The sequence below is a fragment of the Zonotrichia albicollis genome, chromosome 3, assembly GCF_047830755.1.
Source record: "Zonotrichia albicollis isolate bZonAlb1 chromosome 3, bZonAlb1.hap1, whole genome shotgun sequence".
In the NCBI taxonomy this organism is placed as follows: Eukaryota; Metazoa; Chordata; class Aves; order Passeriformes; family Passerellidae; genus Zonotrichia; species Zonotrichia albicollis.
In genome coordinates, this window is record NC_133821.1 from 65627687 (window position 1) to 65646983 (window position 19297).

A 19297-nucleotide genomic window follows, 5' to 3' on the forward strand; every position below is an offset into this window, starting at 1 on the left:
TGCACTTGCATTTTGCATATTGAAATAAAATGGTGAATGTCTATTAGGACTTTTAAAAAAGCAACAACAAGGTTTGAGATACATTGTGTCCCTGCATTTGTGCTTAGCATTGCTTGGGGATCCCCCTTTCTCTTTCTGATAAAACACTTCATTTTAATTATGCGTGCCTATTTGTTTGTACTATTTAAGGATATATTTTAAGGATGATTCATGCAGTAAAGAGCACAAAACAACGGAAAATCTAAAAGGAAGAAAAAACCATTTTTTTTCCTAAGGACTGGGTGTTGGTGAAACCATCTTCCAAGCATGTATGTTGTATAAAGACAGGGCTGGAAAGAACACTCCAAAGTACTGTGTGTATTTACATTTTATGTAGCTAAAGGAGTGAATCTGATTATTCAATAATCTTTCTCATCTCTAATTTTGACCAAAATTAATTTCTTGGCATCAGCAACATTGATTACAGGAGGCAGTAATATCAACAAGCATGTCTCCTTATACATTTTTGCCTTTACATCAGATACTAAGTACAGTATTATGCCAAAAATGCATTCCTGAAATACTGCTTTTTCAGAAAGAGCTGAGAAAATAGTAGTTCCCTTGCATATGATGACCTTTTTCTTGCCTTCCCCTTTATTACTTTAACTCAAATACAGAACTTCTAAAAATGATTAATATAGTCTGTTCCTCTTTACTTTGATATGTACAATATAACAAATAAAGCTCTAAAACAGGATGCTTTTCAGTAATTCATAATTAAATATGCAAATTCCACAGCTAAATTTGGACATGCAATTATATGACTAATCACATTTCAGAAAGCCAGAAAATTGCAATTGCATGCTTAAATAGATGGCCAGGCCCCAAATCCACATGGGTGCTCTTGTTCTCTCATTTCAGAGAAGACAGTTGCTTTGCGATTAAATGGCACTCACTGAAAATTAAATGTCTTTGTATGGGCAATTTATGTGCTGCCTTAGACATGTATTTTCTCTTTTATTTTAACAGAAATTCAGTTTTGACAATGTGTAGCCCAACAAATGTTAACCTTTCTGTCACTTTATGTGTTGTTGACTCCTGACTGAATGTTTTTTTGCTGTAGACTGGCTGTGGATGGACCATATGGATCTGCAACCACAGACATCTTCCACTACCGAGTCAGTGTGTGCATTGCAGCAGGAATTGGAGTCACACCATTTGCCTCTATTTTAAAATCCATTTGGTACAAATGCTGCAACCTTAACACAGTACTGGCACTGCAGAAGGTAGGTGGAAAAGTTTATTGCTTCATTAAAAAGTTCCACAAGTGAGCCTACTTAGCCAAGAATTCAAAGCTAGAGTCTCACTTGAGTGCTTTGAGTCGCTCTGAGAAGCAGGCACTCCCTTTCCAGTGGCCTTAGGAACTGCTGTGGGGTGAAGTCCCCCAAACGCAGTGTCATTCTCCAAGAAAGAAGGCAGCCCAAGCTGCAATGTTTTTAGTAAAATTTGAAGGATCAGATTTTCAATAGCAACTGGAGATAACTGTGGAATGTTTTTTGCAGCTAGACAGATAATTAGGGAGCTACAAGAGAAAGTTCGCCCCTTTCTTATGAAAAATAAATCCTGCAATGTAATCTGAATCAGAAGTGAAGGGCAGCACTTGCTCTTTGCCCAGGTGCAAGTTTCACGAGGGTCCTTCAGCAGCATGTCCTGGTCCAGAAGGCTGCATTCAGCAACCATTTGCTGCTTTTCTCACATTGCAAAGTCGGGATATTAACCAGCACAGAAGGAATATAAAAGGCATTTAAGCTCCGGATGAGATGCATATATCAAGATGCATATTACTCCCTCGCACCACTTTAATTATTTTGTTGAAAAAATATGTTCAGATCTATAAGGTAAAGATGGCACCAAATTAATTAACATACTCTTAATTTTCTAACCTGTTACATACCTTCTGCTAATGGCATGTGAGGCAGCACTGGGGACTATAGGTGAAGAAGAGATAAAATGTGAAGTGGGGTGAGGGCAAGAAGGTAGCATAGAAAAAAATCAGCATTAAACATTCTCTTCCATATCTATCATGGCAAGTGGTAGCTTGTGGACCTTACAGCTTTTAGGCCATTTTCCAGTTTAAAAGCTGAATCAGGAACTTTCAACATTTCACATTTAAGGACAAACATTGAAATTGCATTGGAAGGGACAGATCTCTGAAAGGGTCAATACATATGGAGCTGATTGCAGGACCAAGGGGCTGATCTTTTTAAATGAAAGAGTGTTAAAACTGGCATCTTAATGACGAGCTGCCACTGAAAAAGCATCTGGGATTTTAGTGACTGAGGAGTTGAGGACAGGTTCAAATTGCTAGGGGGGATCTTTGAGGCAGAAAAAGCACTGAGAAGGGAGGGAAATAAAAATGGAAATATATGCTATTTGAGAAAAGAAGTGTATTTGCAAACACTATGATTGTACCAGGATGATCTTTTTCACTGGAAGAAGAGCTACGCATATGCATACAAACTTTATATATGTAGATTATGTATATTCTACCTGTATACAAGTAAAAGTGTTGTTGTTATTATTGTCACTGCCGTTATCTTAAGGGGAAAAGAACAGAATTTAACAATGCATCAATAGAATACTTAAAGGTGTTCATTCATAGGGAGAATTAGGGAGAATTTTGGCTAAATGTGCCTGCAAAAATAAATGTATCATGCATTCTGCCATGGTTTTCTACTATAGAGTTTGGTTTTTCTGAATTCTTGTGAAATACAAAATTATCAAGATTTCTACTTGTCTTTTCTTTAGATCTTGACTTCCTTACTGGTGCAGTGGGAATAGCAATGTTTATTTTTCACAGGTGTTATGAGGCTAAATTTCATCAGTACTTGTAAAATATTTGAAAGTGTGGATGAAAGGTCATGGGGAAGTTCACAGCATTACTTAAAAAAATTTAGCAGTGAGAGCAATTAATCTCAGGGTAGCTCCATTTTTTTTTTTTCCATTGGTTAAAAGCTTCCACTTGTAGTGTAATTGCAAATAATTTAATCTTCCTCAAAGTATTCAGCACTCTCTTTTTGCCATGATGAGTACCATAGAAATGTCTATTAAGGAAATAAATGAGAGGTTTTTCTTTTTTTTAACAACTTTGTTTTGATTTGAGTACAGCTATCATTACGGTTATTGAACTAATATTTCTTAGTGTTGCCCACATATGGTTGAGATATAAATACTCATAGTTTCCATAATGTCTGCAGCTGTATAATTTAAAAAACCCAACAAATCAGAAGGAGTATACATTTATCTAATTGATTCTTCACAATTAAATAGCCTTAGAGCCCTCATTTCCCCATAATTTTTTGTATGTACTACCAGGAATGGCTGGAAAGTTTCTACTGGCCCTAGTTATGCTTAATAAGATTTTTTTTCACATTAGTGGTCTCATTTTTCAGATCAATTGAAATTGATAAAATTGTACTGATCCATCAGATTCTAGTGTTAGCAAACATCCACTTTCTCTTCTCTACAAAAGACATAAGAAAGGTCCTACTGAGTAACACCAAATATCCATCTAGCCCTATGTCCTGTCTCCAATGGTGGCTCTTCATGAACACCTAGAGAAAAGTATACAGACCAGAAAAATCAGATGGTGATTGGTTTTGCTGGACACTTCCTCACCATTGAGTGACTTGTAGCTCAGTAACTCCTTGATACAAGAGCTGTGCTTCTGTCTTTAATATCCCTTTGTGGCTTTTTCTTCCATGAAGTAGTCTAATTGTTTTTTGAATCCACGTATACCTTAAACAACCATAGCATGTTGTGGCAGTTCAGCTACATACTGAGAGGAAAACACAATCAGCCTCTTCCATTTGCTTTGGGACCGACTTCCACACCTGAGGTAAATAGATATTTTTACAGGGCTCCAGTCTCCAGCCCTGCACAAAAATCTTGTCTCTAAGACCTAAAAACCTAGGCTCTTCTGTCAAATGTAACCACCTTTCTGATCTTTTTTGATAACAGTTTAAGCTTTTTGCCTCAAATTTAGCAATATGGTGCTGAACCTTGTTATGCATTTATGGGAAAGGCTGTTTGCTGCCACCCTAAGTCAGTGCCTCCTGTAGGCTGCCAAACCCCACTCCTGCATGACCTCTGAGATTTCTTTTGTTGTTGTTTTGCTTGTTTGTTTTTGTATGCTGCAGCCCACAGGTAATGCAGTATACCCAAGAGCATGAAGGACTGGAGTCTTGCAGGGAGGTGCCCACCTGCAGGTGCAGGAGGTTTTTGCAGGGATATTCATGTCTAGGAGAGAGCAGCAAGAGTCAGGGAAGAGGGATGTCCTTCTCTGACACCCCTTAAGTGAAAAGCTGGCTTTGCACAGAGCTGCAGCGCCAACTCTGCCCTCAGGGAGCAGGGAGAAACAGATGAATGCTCACTAACAGATAATTACTAATGACTATCCTCATGATGGAAGCTGATTTACAAAGAATGTTCTTTCACCTTAGAGCAAAGAGGTAACACAGCTCTTGCTCTTGTCCATTGTACAAAATACAGGATGTGGAAAACTGAAGGATAAATATCCATGAATTGCAAGAGCATTGCAGAAATAAGCAACTATTCAAACCCCTGCTTTGATCTGATTAATAGCAATACTGCATCTAACTCAATTTGCAAAAAGAGCACTTGGAAAATTTAAGACAGTTTACTTGGGCAAGCCATCAAGCTGATAAATGCAATTGATGGCAGTGGGTGGAGACCAATGAAACATAAATCTGAACCAGATTTTTAAGGGTCCTAAATTGGAGTCAGTTAATAGCATGAGGCTTACAAGAAAAAAAACAGGATTCAGAATAATCTTTAATTATACAAATGCACTGGAGCTACTTTATTTGACTGTTTTAATAAGGATTAATTTTTTGGTGCATTTATTGTACTTTAATTATATATGTAATATGTCGTGCTATGCTATAGGCAGCCAGTGTAAAGAAAGGAAGACTTCTTTGTAAACACCATTTATTTTAACATATTAGACTAGAAGTCCTCTTTGATCTAAGGGAAACTAATTCCTTTTACCCATAGGCCATACTTCTTCACTATCTCTTTTCTTTCTAAGATTATAATCGCAGCCAAAAATACTTCTAACAATGACAGTCTTTCTTCATCACCAAATGCCTGCCACAACTTAATGTGAAAATCAGAGGCAACGCAATGGGTGCCGCGGGATGAGCTTAAGGAATTTTTGCAGCTTCAGAAAATTGCATCCTCTCCTCAGAGGAGTGTGCCAGAGGTGGCTTGTTCCAACCAGTGGGGCTGGCTGTTCCTGTGACAGCCAGACCTGCAAACAGCTAAAAGCATTCCTTCAAGAGGCATAGTCTGATGTTCCGGAAACCAGCTCCCCAGTTTGAAGACTGTATTGTCTCAACTCATTGGCTAGCTTGCCTTCCTCCTTCCCTGAATGTGCTTATCTCCCAGTCCTGCCCACATGCTCCCAGTTGCTACCCCATGAACATTTCTTTACTCATTTAGAAACACATATCTCCTCTCCACACACGTGTACCAAATATACATTTCCATCAAAAGCACTGCTGAAAAAACTTGAGAAATAGGATGATCAAGTAGAGTCTGGAGGAAGAAATTTCTCACTACAAATCAACAGCTATGGTGTGATACAGACTGACAGCACTCAGTGGGCTGATTTTCGAGGTGCTGAGTATATAGAACAACTTTAGGACTCAGACACAAAAAAGCTACATACAGGTTAAGGCTATAAAGCTTACCTAGTTCTGGTAATTAAAAATAATGCTGTTGTTGGCCACAAATTTGAAATTCTAGAACATCAGTGGGCTTGCTTTTTCCTCATAACCTATGCCAGGGTAAATCAGCAGCAACCCCCCTCCATAAAGCAATGAGGTCATATTTAAGGCAAAATATTGAAACAGAAGGGGAAAAAGCAAACAGGCAAGATGGTTAGTACTAAAGTTCCACAGACAGTCTTATTCCTGGGCTGTAAAAATACCCTACTTAACCCTGAATGCCTTATCTCTGTTTCTGGGATCATACATCATTTATATTTCTTACATAAACCACAGATGGTCTATTACAGTACACTCAGATCTAGGAAACATCTCAAATTACTGTTAGTGTCTTTCACCAAATCTCCACTGAAACATGGTATTACCACATTTTTCTCCCACCACCTTACCAGAAGTCTGACAACCTAATATATTAAATCTTTGGGAAATCTCTTTATAGCTTTCTGGTTTCTTTCTCTGGTTTTTCATTTCAGAAGTGTCCAATATGCATTTTTACCCCATTGATTCTGTGGAAAAGAGTTAATGATTGCCTTGGGAACATACCTTCCAGACCACCTTTGACATTGCAGTACAATAAAAGACAGAGGGGCTGGTGAGCAGAGAAGGAGATGAGTTGGAGAAAGCGAAAGGATTTTTCAACAAAATAAAAATCACAGTCATAATAAAATAAGTTCCAATCATTCAGGTTTTATAAACTTAGACATTGTCCTTCCTGCTGTTCCTTTCACATCTGAAACGGCGTAGTTTTAGACTTCCTCCATGTTTGTGAATTTCTTCTTTGGATAAATTTTGAAAATACCCAGCCTGCAGAGGCCCATTTGAGGTTTGGCACCATCTGGTCCAAATAATGGTAGAGTGTGCTGCAAGAGCTGCAGAATCTGAGTAATAAGAATTGCAATCACACTTATCTTGTAATTGTGCTTCAGACTGCCATCAGGGTAGTGCCTGGACAGACAGCCTGGGAGTTTCAGGCATTCATCCTCTGGGTAGGACAGGAAGTCACAGCTGAGTTGTCTCCATATCTGTAATGGCTTCATACAAGGCACTGAGCTGAAACCAGGGGATGGACTGGTCCCAGTCTTCTACACAGCACACATTGTGAGAGGAGATTTCCAACTGGGAAATCATGATGGTGCTGAAGACTCCCTAAGGTCATTTCTGATGGGCCTAAGAGTGACTGTGTTTCAGTGCACTGATAAGATCCTGACAAGGGAATCTCATCAGTGCTGAGGCAGTTCCTACTGCAAATTTTATTAACTTGTACACAGACAAGACATTTGCACCTGGTCATCAGAAACCATTCCTGCAGAAGTGGTCATACAGGACAGCCTTCTAGAAATAGCTAATTAGTTAGAAGGTGCTTTATACGCACTTAAGACAACAGATCACAATAGATCATGCACTTGCAGGAGTGGTCACAATGATCCCTGGGCCAGCTGGCTATAAGAACTGGGCAGAAAAAGGTTCTTGTGGACTCCCACTCTTCCAGCTGAAGATGCCAGAGGAAGGACTCTTGAAATAAACTCATCATCATATGGACAATGACTAACAGTCTTATTTGAAAGTTTTTTTTTTTTTCCTATGCAAGCATTACCTTATGCCAAGATATTAATAAATTAGCTTCTTTCTCAAAAAAAAATGAAAAAACAGCAAACTCTGCTATGTTTTTGATTTACTGCAATAGAGTAGGAAAAATAAGTCATAGCAGTGATTAAAGGATGCCTCTCAGCGGCAGAAACATTTGGTTTGCTATAGACACAATTATAGGATGACTTGATCTCTAATTTCTACTTGTAGAACAAAACTTTGATAACAGGCTCTCCAACCCAACAGATAATAAACAAAAAAGATTAAAAGTGAAACTAGTAAAATCTAGATGAGATAAATTGTGTCAGTTTTTAATAGAGAGGAGGGTTTCAAACAATAGAAAACAAATCATGGAATAGTAGTTCATTTTACCCCTTTGGCAACTATAAATTCAGTTTCAGGCTTCCCTAGGAACTAGATGCTGCAAATTAAACATGAAATACATTTTTAAAAAAGGAATAGGGACTATTTCTCACCTGTGTTATACAGGGCATATGACTTGAAGAACTCAAATACCTTTTGGCAACATCAAGAGTTAGCCTATGGCATAAGGTCTTGAGAAACAAGGAATTCCTTGCTTCAATGCTGAATAAAACTAAAACTAAATAAATCCAAAATTTCAAATAATCATCAAATTATTTGCAATAAATGAAGGGCTAGGTATTACAGGTCAAAGCAGAGATGCACTGGCAGGGCTTTATGGGAAGCTTGCCCATTGCCTACTTTCACTAGCACATTAATATTCATTAATTCACTCATTTTTTAAGATGACAATCAAAATTTTAATATGTCAAAATGATGTTCAATTATATTTACTATAAATTTACTGTGGAGAAGAACCACACACTATATGGTTAATGAGCTGAGCAAGTAATTAGGAAGTTTTGTTGAAAGTTTGCTTCTTATTAAATCTCTTTACTTTATTTGACAGGTTTATTTTTACTGGATTTGTCGAGACCCATCAGCATTTGAGTGGTTTGCTGATCTTCTCTTCCATTTAGAAACAAAAATGGCTGAAAAATGGAAAAATGATTTTCTAAGCTATCACATATTTCTTACTGGCTGGGATGAAAGTCAGGTAATAATGAAACTGTTACAAGTCAGAGTTAATGTACCTTGCTTTTCCAGTATGGTAACATATGGAACAAGAACAGCTGAATAAATGATGGATGAAGCAGAGTGAAAAATAACTGTAAATATGAAGATCCTAAGATGTCTGTTTACATCTCACATTTAGGAAAACAGGAATGTAGATATCAAGCCAGGGATTCCTCCAATCCTGCATCTTGTCTTGGGCAAAGATGGTTACCAGGTGTCTCACAGAAAAGCGCAGAGAGCTTTCAGGAGCTCATCAAGGGATATTTTGTCTATGTCTTAGGAACAGTCTTTCATTAGATTCTGTCATTTTTGTGCTGAAATGTTGAGAACTGTCTAAAAAGTGTAGGTTTCATTTACTCTTATTATTTAATACAACTTCTGTTGTAGTAATTCCTATATATATATGCATAAATACATATACATATATACATATACATATACATATACATATACATATACATATACATATACATATACATGTATCCAGTGCATTTTTGTAAAGTACTACACTTTGAAAATTTTGGCAACCAACTCCATGGTCTAATTCATGTTGTTTGAAAAGACATTTTCTCTGATTGACTTTAAATTTGCCATCTCATAATTTCATTGGATCATACCACCTCAGGCACTTAATTCTTAGACTGGGTCAATATTATTCAACCTCTTTAGTCTTTAGCTAAACACAAATGTGTTGATTTTCTTTCTCTCTCTCTCTCTCTTTCCTTTTTAATGGATCACTCAGATCATGCAGTGATAAGTCAGGCACCTGCCAGAAAAACTCTAACAGGGAAGTCTTTGCTCTACTGTTTTATTTCCTGCTGTCTCTGTTGAATGAAGGACTGCCTAGTAGAGATGAAAAAAATACAGATTTCATAGAGCTTTTCCTTTTCTGCCTCTGCTGATACAAAACCCCCATTGTTTCTTTTTGCTTTCTTTAGAGTTTCTGTCAAGTAATGAGGTATGTGCATAAAGCTGTATTCAGAAAAATCCACTCCCATTGTGAAGTATATGGCAGTTATAGAAACTACTGCTCTGCATTAGCAATATCATGGGGCATTACCTAAAACCTGCTCTTAAAGAAGCTATTGGGGAACGTAAAAACCACAAAGCTGCCCTCATCTTTCAACTATCACCTCACTTCCCTCTTGGGCAAATATCAGGCCAGAAGCCAGGTAGGGTGACAATGGTTTTTGACAATGGTGGGTGTTTGTCTGTCTTCACTTGTGTGCCCTGCACTTTTCTGAAGGGACTTCTTCCTCTCTTCAGCCCCATGATGTCTCTCAGTTCCTGTCAGAGGAAGGTTCTTCAGTGGCTATTTCTCCCACTCTGACCCGGGCACTGTGCTCAGTAACATCATCTTCTTCAGATACACACAAAGTTCCCTAATCTTGTAGGACTTTATTTTTAGTAAATTCCTGTTCATCACTCCTCAAAAGTTGAGCTTCTGCACCAGTAATATTTGAATGATATGTTATTTCTCCCCTGGCAAAAAACAAAACAACATTCTCAGGGTTCTCTCCCTGTCTCACCATATAGATGATCAGTGGTCAAGTGAAGTTGAACTCAAGGAGGAAGAAGGGCATTTTAAACCTTCTAGTACACCCTCCTTTTCTGACATGTGTCTACTCCTCAGATATGTTTGTTCAATGCTTTGAGCTCTTTGCAGATTCCTTGTTGGCAACAGATGGTCAAGCAGATAAGGCTTGACAAGGTCTGCCTCTGTTCTGACAAGTCCCTGCAATACCCCTGTGACTCCCAGGCAACCTTAGCACTCTGAGCTATTGCAAAGGCTAATATCAAAAATCCTGGGAAACTTCCACTTAATGAGAACACCCCATCTTATCAATGGGACAATTTTGCTGCAAACAATTAAAAAATTCCACAGTTTTCTACCTCCCCCTCTTACCAAACACTTTAAGGTCTTTCCTAGACTATTCCAAATCCTTCATAGCAATGGCTCAAAGTAACAAGAAGAAGCTTTTAGAAACACGACTTCTTGTGAGAACTTTGCTTGACAGGAATAATTGTGTTGGTAAGGAACATGGAAGACTCATTAGAAGAAGAAATATATAGTATTCCTACAAAATGGATCTAAATTTCAGCAACCACTTCTGCAAAAGATGATTATGATACATAGTCCATGCTAGGGCCTGGGCTAAATGCAAAGTCTATTATTAACTTACTTTCCTCTGTTAATTTCTTGATAGTGGCAGCAATGATGATAGTCTGTAGTGGAAACAAGCCTATTACTCCTACACAGGAGCAGTACAGTTAGGAGTGACAGTGGTTTTTGTTTTTAAATGCACCTGGGAAGTACCCAGACAGCACAGTAATGGGTGCAGTATAGGAGCTGAAGGACAGTAAATGCCCATGAAAATAAGGATTTTTTTCCTGGCACTTGGGAGCTGAGAAACTCACTTGGTTCAGTGCTTCACCTGAGGTGATCCGCTTTCTGTACCTACCTCTTCCTGAGGAGAAAATTCAAAACATTGAGGGTTTTACACAGAGTCACAGAATTGTTAGGGATGGAAGAGACCTCTGGAGATCCTCCAGTCCAACCTCCCCTGCCAAGGCAGGGTCACCTAGAGCAGGTTACACAGGGACTTGCCCAGATGGGCTTTGAATGTCTCCAGAAAGAGACTCCACAACCTCCCTGGGCAGCCTTTTCCCTTAGCTCAAAGAAGTTCATCCTCGTGTTGAGATGAAACTTCCTGTGTTTGAGTTTATAGCCATTGGGCCTCATCCTGCCACTGGACACCACTGAAGATAGTCTGGCACCATCCTCCTGACAGCTGCCTTTGAAAGATTTACATGAATTAATGAGATCCCCTCTCAATCTTCTCCTGACAAGCTCCCACAGTCTCTTCTCATAAGAGAGGTGCTCCAGACTCCTCATCATCTTTGTGGCCCTCCACTGGACCCCTGTTTTTACCCCTGCTGAGCTGGTATATCCACTGGGTTTTCCATCAGCACCAGAATACTCTGGACTTGGCTCTTAGGTACTTTTGGAAAGGCTTTTCACAATTCTAGTATATTGTGAACTTTCAAATACTCATCTCCCCCTCTCCCTCTCCTCTCCCTCTCCTCTCCTCTCCTCTCCTCTCCTCTCCTCTCCTCTCCTCTCCTCTCCTCTCCTCTCCTCTCCTCTCCTCTCCTCTCCTCTCCTCTCCTCTCCTCTCCTCTCCTCTCCTCTCCTCTCCTCTCCTCTCCTCTCCTCTCCTCTCCTCTCCTCTCCTCTCCTCTCCTCTCCTCTCCTCTCCTCTCCTCATTTGTTAATTGCAGAGTGTCCTTTCCATCATTCCATCTTTCCCAGCACTATTGCTGTTGCCTCTCACTTGGAATACAGGTTTTTTACTCTAAAATTATTATCTTGTAAATTTGCCTCTAGGCTACTCACATAGCCCTACATTGTGATGACAAGATGGATGCAATTACTGGTTTGAGACAGAAAACCTGGTATGGAAGGCCAAACTGGGACAATGAGTTCAAGAAACTAGCTGAAAACCATCCTAGGTAAGGCAGGCTGGTTTCTAACCTTGTTAGGTTACTCTTCTCTCAGCATAAACTGTGGGAGGAGGGGAGAGCAAACCTTTCTAAATGACCCTTTTAAAACAATTTCTTCTTTTTTGCTGTGTGGAAAGAAGATTTATGCTTAATGAAGATTTTAATGAAGAAATCTCGGAAAGAGAATGCCAATAAAATCTAATTTTTGGACAAGAAAATCTAATATTTAGAAGTATTTCAATATCCTGGCCTTTGTCCAGATATAATTGAAACACACAATCCAATTACTGTTCTGCACAAAGGACAAAGTAGCATTAATTTCCCTTGAAGATGGTTATTAAAGAGATAAACTGTGATTTTTTTTCTTATGATGTCAAGGATATGTTTGTTCCCCTAACATATTTGGCCGCTCTTGCAAGACTATAGTGTTCTGTTATTAGTTCATCTCTGCTGGCAAAGACAGTTCATTTGAACTTGGTGGATTTGCTAGTGGTCTGAGAAAAGCTTCTTTGTTCCTGAAAGCCTTTGAAGCAAGAATTTGAAATATTTTGTGTTCAGCAGTAGAAAATTCCAGAATCTTTGTGACTTTGTGATTTCTAAACATTTACCTGCTAATGCAAAATAAAGGCTTGCACTTGGAAGACAGAGATACGAAAAGAAAAAGCAGAAAACTTCTTTTAAAAGATGAAAAAGACCCAAGAAAAAGCTGAAAGGGAGGAGATCAAAGAGAATACAGTAAGCTACAAGAATACCATAAAATTGCAAAAATAACAGTAATAGAGAATTCACTTGATGGAGGTCAAAATAAATACAATCAGGAAATATGAAAGATTAAAAGCATAAAAAGGCCAAGAATAGAAAATATGACTTTTGAAAGACCTTTCATAGGGATTCTACTATATAAACAGAGCTTTTAAAGTTATAGTTGAAACATTACTTTTAAACATTAGTTACTTCTGCAACTGTAAGTACAGATGAGATAAAAATGTTTTTCTGCTGCTCAGGGGGGATGTGGGCATTAGCTTTCCCTACTGGATCTTGAGGTAGTTCCATAGAAAGCCAGTCCTAAACTGACAGGAAAATCTCAATTTTTTTTTTTTTTTGTGAACGTATATGTCCATGTTTATGGTTAATGCTGAACCTTTTAAAGAAAACCTTGCATGAAATAAGGATTCCTTATGAGAAAAGAATACACTGATTTTCCTTGCTCTGAGTTACAGAAGATTCAAGAGTCAAACAGAGTTTCCACTGTGTGATGAAACAATCAACTTTTAGGATCTGAATAAATTTTGAGTCCCTGTGCCTAGGTTGACAGAGTTCCCCCTGGCTGCGACAGCGTCTTTTAGCTGATTAGCAGGAATACACCACTTCAGGTTAAACCTGGTGCAAATGAGCACCAGAACAATTTGGGCATGACTTCTGGGGGCTACGGCTTGGGCTCCAGAATCATATCCACAGCCCCTCCTTTGCAGGAACAAACCTTTTTAAACTCATTCTATCACTTGTCACTTCCTCTGCATTTCTGCAGATTGATCCTTCCCCAGTAGCACAGCACATGTGTGAATCTGTGTCTGCATACATGTTTTAAAGCAATATGTGTGGTGTACTTGGAGGCAAACCCTTTGGGCAGTTTCTAGCAGGCTGCTAGGTTACCAGCTCCCTACGTGCTTATGCACATATGAATGCAATTGTTTGTTACATTTCTCACATTCTTATTTTATAAGAAGTACCTATTTACAAATGTTGTTATTAAATCAGCCATTTTAAAATTGTCTGTGGGCAGAAAAGTGTCAGACTAGGCAGCTGGGGGGCTGGGGTGGGGGATGGACAGGAGAAGAAAACTCAGAAGTAACTGAGCATTTTATATAATTTTTTAGGAAAAAATTAACCCAGCTGGAGAAAAAGCACTTAAAATTTTCAGCTCAAGCAGTATGTTTGCCTCTCTGAAAAAGCTATGAAGATCAAAACCAAACAGTTACCATTTAAAACATTTTGTGACCTCTAATATAGCAATCTAATAAATAATGTAATGAGACATAATAAACATGAAAGTATTAAAATTATTATACTCTAACGTAGCAACACTAATTATACAGTACATAACACAAAGTATACAGTAACGCAAGATTTTTCAAATGTATTTCTCAAAAAGCCATTTGAAAAGATGCAAAGCTGAAGGCAGCCAAAAAGCACAATTGTATCCATTTCCCCTGCTACTCTCACGTTTGTTGTTGTTATTGTGATTCCAGCAACAGCATTGGTGTATTCTTCTGTGGACCCAAGGCTCTCTCTAAGATCCTGCAGAAGACATGCAACTCATATTCATCAGTTGATCCAAGAGGAGTTCAGTTTCACTATAACAAAGAGAGTTTTTAGGCTGTACTTCTTAGCTGTATAATAGATATTACCAGACTCTGTATTTTTTTCCCCATCTTCTCCCATCCTCTACTCATTCTGCCGCATTCAGGCCAGATATTAAGAGTTGCAAATTAAAATAGGTGTATTGACTTCAGTAGAAAAATGTCATCTATGGCAGCTAAAGATTTGGGCCCCTTCCTTAGCCTCTTCATTGCTTACTTAATGATGCTGTGAATCCCTCTACACCTGTGTGAAAACACACACAAACCATAACCTTTGAAGAAAAAGGCATGAGTAAAATGGATATTCAGAGCTGTACTTTGCTGTTGTGTAGATTGCAGGCAATACATCCCTGCTGTTTAAATCATGCCCATTGAAAGCATTTCCTTCCCGGTTTTCTGATTTTACACTCCCACTGCACACACATCCATATCCACATTACATTTTGTACCACAGCAACAGTATTTCTATACACCCTGTCAGATTCCAAAGGAGCAAATTTGTATTGCCCTACCAAGCTATGCACCATTTAAATCTGACATTTTCATAGGAATGGTGTCTGTGTATCCCATGGACTAATATGTACTTAGGTTTAATAGGCTGAGGGAACTATGGAAATATTTTCCACTCAGCAAATGGATTTCGTGAGACATGCTGCTGAAACTGTGGGAAAAACTTTCATGACAGAATGACTGAGGTGGGAAGGCACCCCTGGCTTCTACTCCAAACCTGTTGCTCAGAGCTGATTCTGTGAAGAGAAGAGCGACATCAGCATTCTTCCATTCCTCAGGAACCCTCTCCCATCACCATGACTATTCAAAAATAAAGAATGGCAAGTTCCCTCAGCACTTGTGGATGCATCCCATCAGCTCCCAGCTTAAAATATCCCTATCCTGTTTCTCCTTTACTGAGGGTAAGCATGAATTTTTTCAGATCTTCCCATTTGCCTGAGAGGCCAGGGATCTCTGAATGTCAACCTTATCTGTAAGGACTGAAGCAAAACAGGAATTGAGTACCTCTACCTTTCTCCATGGCCTTGGTTGCCAAGTTCCCCACCCCATTCAGCAGCAAAGCAACATTTTCCTGGCCTTCCTTTTACTACTGATGCATGCACAGCAACTCTTCTTCTCTTCCCTCACCAGATTTAACTCCCAATGGGCTTTGCTGACCCCGTCCCTGCACACTCATTGTCCCTATATTCCCTGCATCATCTGCCCTTGCTTCCACCTCTTGTATGCCTCCTTTTGTGCTTCAGTTCTGTCAGGAGGGAATTGTTCAACCATATGGATCTCCTACCATCTTTGGCTTAGTCCACAACAAGAGGGATCATATTTGAACCTGCAGAAGGTGATTCTTGAAAATCCTCCAGTTCCCCTGGACCTCTCTTCTCTCAGGTCCTCTCACAGGACCACACTGCATGGGAAACTTCTAGGCATTGAATTCCTCCTGTGTCCTCTCCATGCCACATGTATTAGTGTACATGCACTTTAGAAAGGCATCCAGTCACGTGAGTTTTCCAAAAGAGGTGTTAGATCTTTCCTCACCCTGCTTTTCTGTAGACACTTTCTAGTTTGTGTGGATACCTAGGAGTAGACTCCTTCTGCCCTGTTTTTTTTTGGTTGTGACATCTCTCCTGTTCACATCATCCTGTACACTTTATTTGTTGCTCCAGTCCACCATCTCCTCATTTGATTGTCATCCACTCCCTTCCCATCACACAACATTCCATAAGATACAAAAGGGAGAAAAAATATTTCCCTCTATCTCAGCAGAGAGAGAAAAACCACTCTATATTTGAGTTGGACTGAGGTGTAACAGTTCACTAGGATCACATAATGCATTTATCCAGTCACATGATAAAAATGGGAGATAGGAAACATCCTGTGTATGTCAGCATTTGAATGACAAACTGATGACAACATTACATATGTATCCTTACCCACAGGCAAAAAGTGCCCACTAGAGGGGACATAACTGTATAGACAAAGAAACAGAACAATGAAAATTATGACAGATAATTTGTTTTATATGTCTTCTACTAGGGGATATGGTGTGTGTGTGAACTGAAATTGTTCCACAATATGCAGTTGTATTATTATTGTTAAGTTTAGGGCAATGCATCTTTGTTTTAAAATAGTTGAAGTTTTTTTAAATGCCTGCCTATGTGAAATGATTAATGCAGAGCATACTGTGTTAGCAGTAGAGTGAGGAGAGAATTAGAGCCTCTGCCAGTTCACCTAGAGGCATTTATCTTTTATTTTTTCCCCTGGTGCCCATGCTGAGCCTCAGGGTAAGCTGACACATTTTCTAATATAAATTAAGCTTTTTTTTTTTTTTATGTGTGTTGAAAATCTTGAAGGAAATGAGAAATGTGTGTAGGCACCAATAACAGCTGCCATTGCATGAAAGAAAGAGGTGACAATTTCCTGCAGATTCTGAATGATTGTCTTAATGGGGTTGGATCGGAGGTAACAAGCACAAAGATATTGTGCTGCCAGAAAAACAGGATCTGTTCTCCCCCCAGCCTCATGCAACAAGATGTAACATTTAGCTTCTGGCTCAACATGGCATCTCTTCACTGCTTTGATTTATTCCCACTTTTGCAAATCACTGTGGTATGCTACAGGAGAAGCATTTAGAGCCCTTGTTATAGTTCATTGAGTAGCACTGCTGTTATCACCACCAGAGGAGAATTTCTCTTGCATCAAGACTGAGTGACCTAGAATAAAGGAAAAATAATAATAATTTTTAAAAAAGTGGGGAGGTTTGTTGGACGAGGATGAAACTGCATTTAGGTTGAATGAAAATCCCTTTATTACAAATACAATTTGAATCAAAATGGGAACTAGGAAAATTTGGCTTCCTGCCTTGTTTTGAATAACACTGAGCACACAGCAGCTATGATAATGTGAGTGCATATGTAATGACTCTATTATTATGTTTATATATGGAAACATCATTCACTGTCAGGGAAAATGAAAGATATCTTCATGGATTTGTCCATTCAGCTGCTTCAGCAGGAAGTGTTCAGCACTGTGTAGGAAAATATTATTAAATAAAATATAGTCATAACAGCACAGACTCACCACATCCTGTGACAGAAAACTAATCATAGACAAGGATCATAAATATACAGATTAATTACTTTGGCTCTTACAATAAAAAGAGTGCTATTATAATGATTGAAGTTTTGTTATGATAATTTAAGTTTATTCACTAGGAATCGTAAATTGAAATACATGGGCTTATACATTCTGGCTTTCCCCCCTCTCCCCCTTCTCCTAAGTTGTATGTAGTAGAAACTATTTTAGTAAATTTGTTCCTTAGTTTACACTAAAATATTGAAGAGAAACTGCCACTCTTAACAGAAAATCCATCATAGGATGTCTGTGCCATATCAACACTATTACAAGGACTCTCCTGCTTCTTTCCTGCTTTTAGGTATAATCAAATGGCTTAGTGGAAATACCGTTAACTGCAAAAAAAGTGACAAACTTTTCAAAGGTTTGAGTGCTTCTGATTAGCAGGAGATTTTATAAGAACTGCCTTAAAGGCAGCTTAGTTGCCTTCAGAAAAGCAATAAACTAAATTATATGGTAGATTTATAATCTCAAACTGGTTAACAATTTCAGTGATTTTTTTTTTCTTGATGGAAAATTACCTGAATTTCTTCAGCAACAGAGAAAAGAAAAAGAAAAAAGTGACAATGCTTCCACCCAGCTCACTGTATAAATACAAAAAGCTAAAATGAAACATGCATAGTCAACCAAGTTAGGAAGAATGCAAACCTTTGAGGGTCAAAGCAGCATAGCAGGTGATGGACTGGAAGGTGCAATACCTCATTGCATCTCCTGACACTTCTCGGGCAATCACATACCATGCATGAAGTCACCTTGGTGACCACAAACAAAGTGGAGGGCACCCTACCAAGGACTGGCTGTTCTAACCCTTCCATCTGCTGTAACCTGGCTCAGTTGAGGCTCTCCCACCTCAGTCACATCCTCTATTCTGCAGCAACAGCTCTGACTCCTCCTGTGTGATCACTTAATTTTCTGAGAAATTCTGCATTTCTGCAAAATAAAACTGGGTGTCCATTTCATTAAAGCTGCAGCCACATTTTTCAAGAATGTCTACTTACATGTTACTGAATATGTTCAAATGAGAGTGGGCTGATGATTTGCATTTTAAAACTCTAACCAGATAGGTCTATTAAACAGGAGTCTACTTGTCCTTCAACAAGTTATATCTTGCAGTGAAAAATAATCTCAATTACACAATGGGTCTTAATATATGGGAACAAATGTGCTAGTTGACATGGAAACACACTTTTTCTCAAAAGCAAGAAAGGACAAAAAAAGCTTAAACTCTTTAAAAGATATATTAGCATCCTTTCAGAATACACAGAAGGAAACAAAAGTTGTATAGTATAATGAACCACTCAAACCAGCATATTTTTTCAAAGGCTATCTGCTTCAAATATTTGCATCTATTATCTCTAAACAATAATGACTTCTAACATGGTAAGACATTTGTATTCATTGAGGATAAAAGCCCTGAGCCTGCCAATACTTACACATGTGCTTTACTAACTTCAAACAATCTTTTTACTATCCTAGAGGACTAAATATGGTTTCCTTTGAAGCTCATGCACGGAGGACTGATGTCAGGCTCAAGGCTGGGTCCTGAAGGCTGATCTCTATTATTCAGCTATTGCACTACCAGACTGTCTTGATACTTGTCTAGAGACCAATTCTCTGCTACAGTAATTCTGAATATGAAAGATAACTTACAATCATGCTCACCTTAAGGTACACAGATAAGATTGCACTTATACACTCTAATAAGAGGCCTAGCTTCTAATGGTCTTGCAGCTTTTATTAAGCAAAAAATAAAAAAAAAAAAAGTGGGCTTGGGGAGAGAGCTTTTATCTTCTTTTATTTTGGCCAAACGATGAATATGCA

The 19297-nt window shown here is 38.6% G+C and overlaps 1 protein-coding gene across 1 annotated transcript in view; it reads left to right on the plus strand.

The window, feature by feature from the left end:
* The window catches only part of NOX3 (NADPH oxidase 3), a 44538-nt gene extending 25489 nt beyond the window's left edge, over positions 1–19049 (plus strand). The window contains exons 10-13 of the mRNA XM_005488125.3: positions 1103–1265; positions 8308–8454; positions 11863–11987; positions 14228–19049. Of these exons, the coding sequence (XP_005488182.1) occupies positions 1103–1265; positions 8308–8454; positions 11863–11987; positions 14228–14354 (562 nt within the window). The 3' untranslated portion in view covers positions 14355–19049. The remainder of the gene's footprint in view (positions 1–1102; positions 1266–8307; positions 8455–11862; positions 11988–14227) is intronic.
* Positions 19050–19297: the final 248 nt, after the last annotated feature.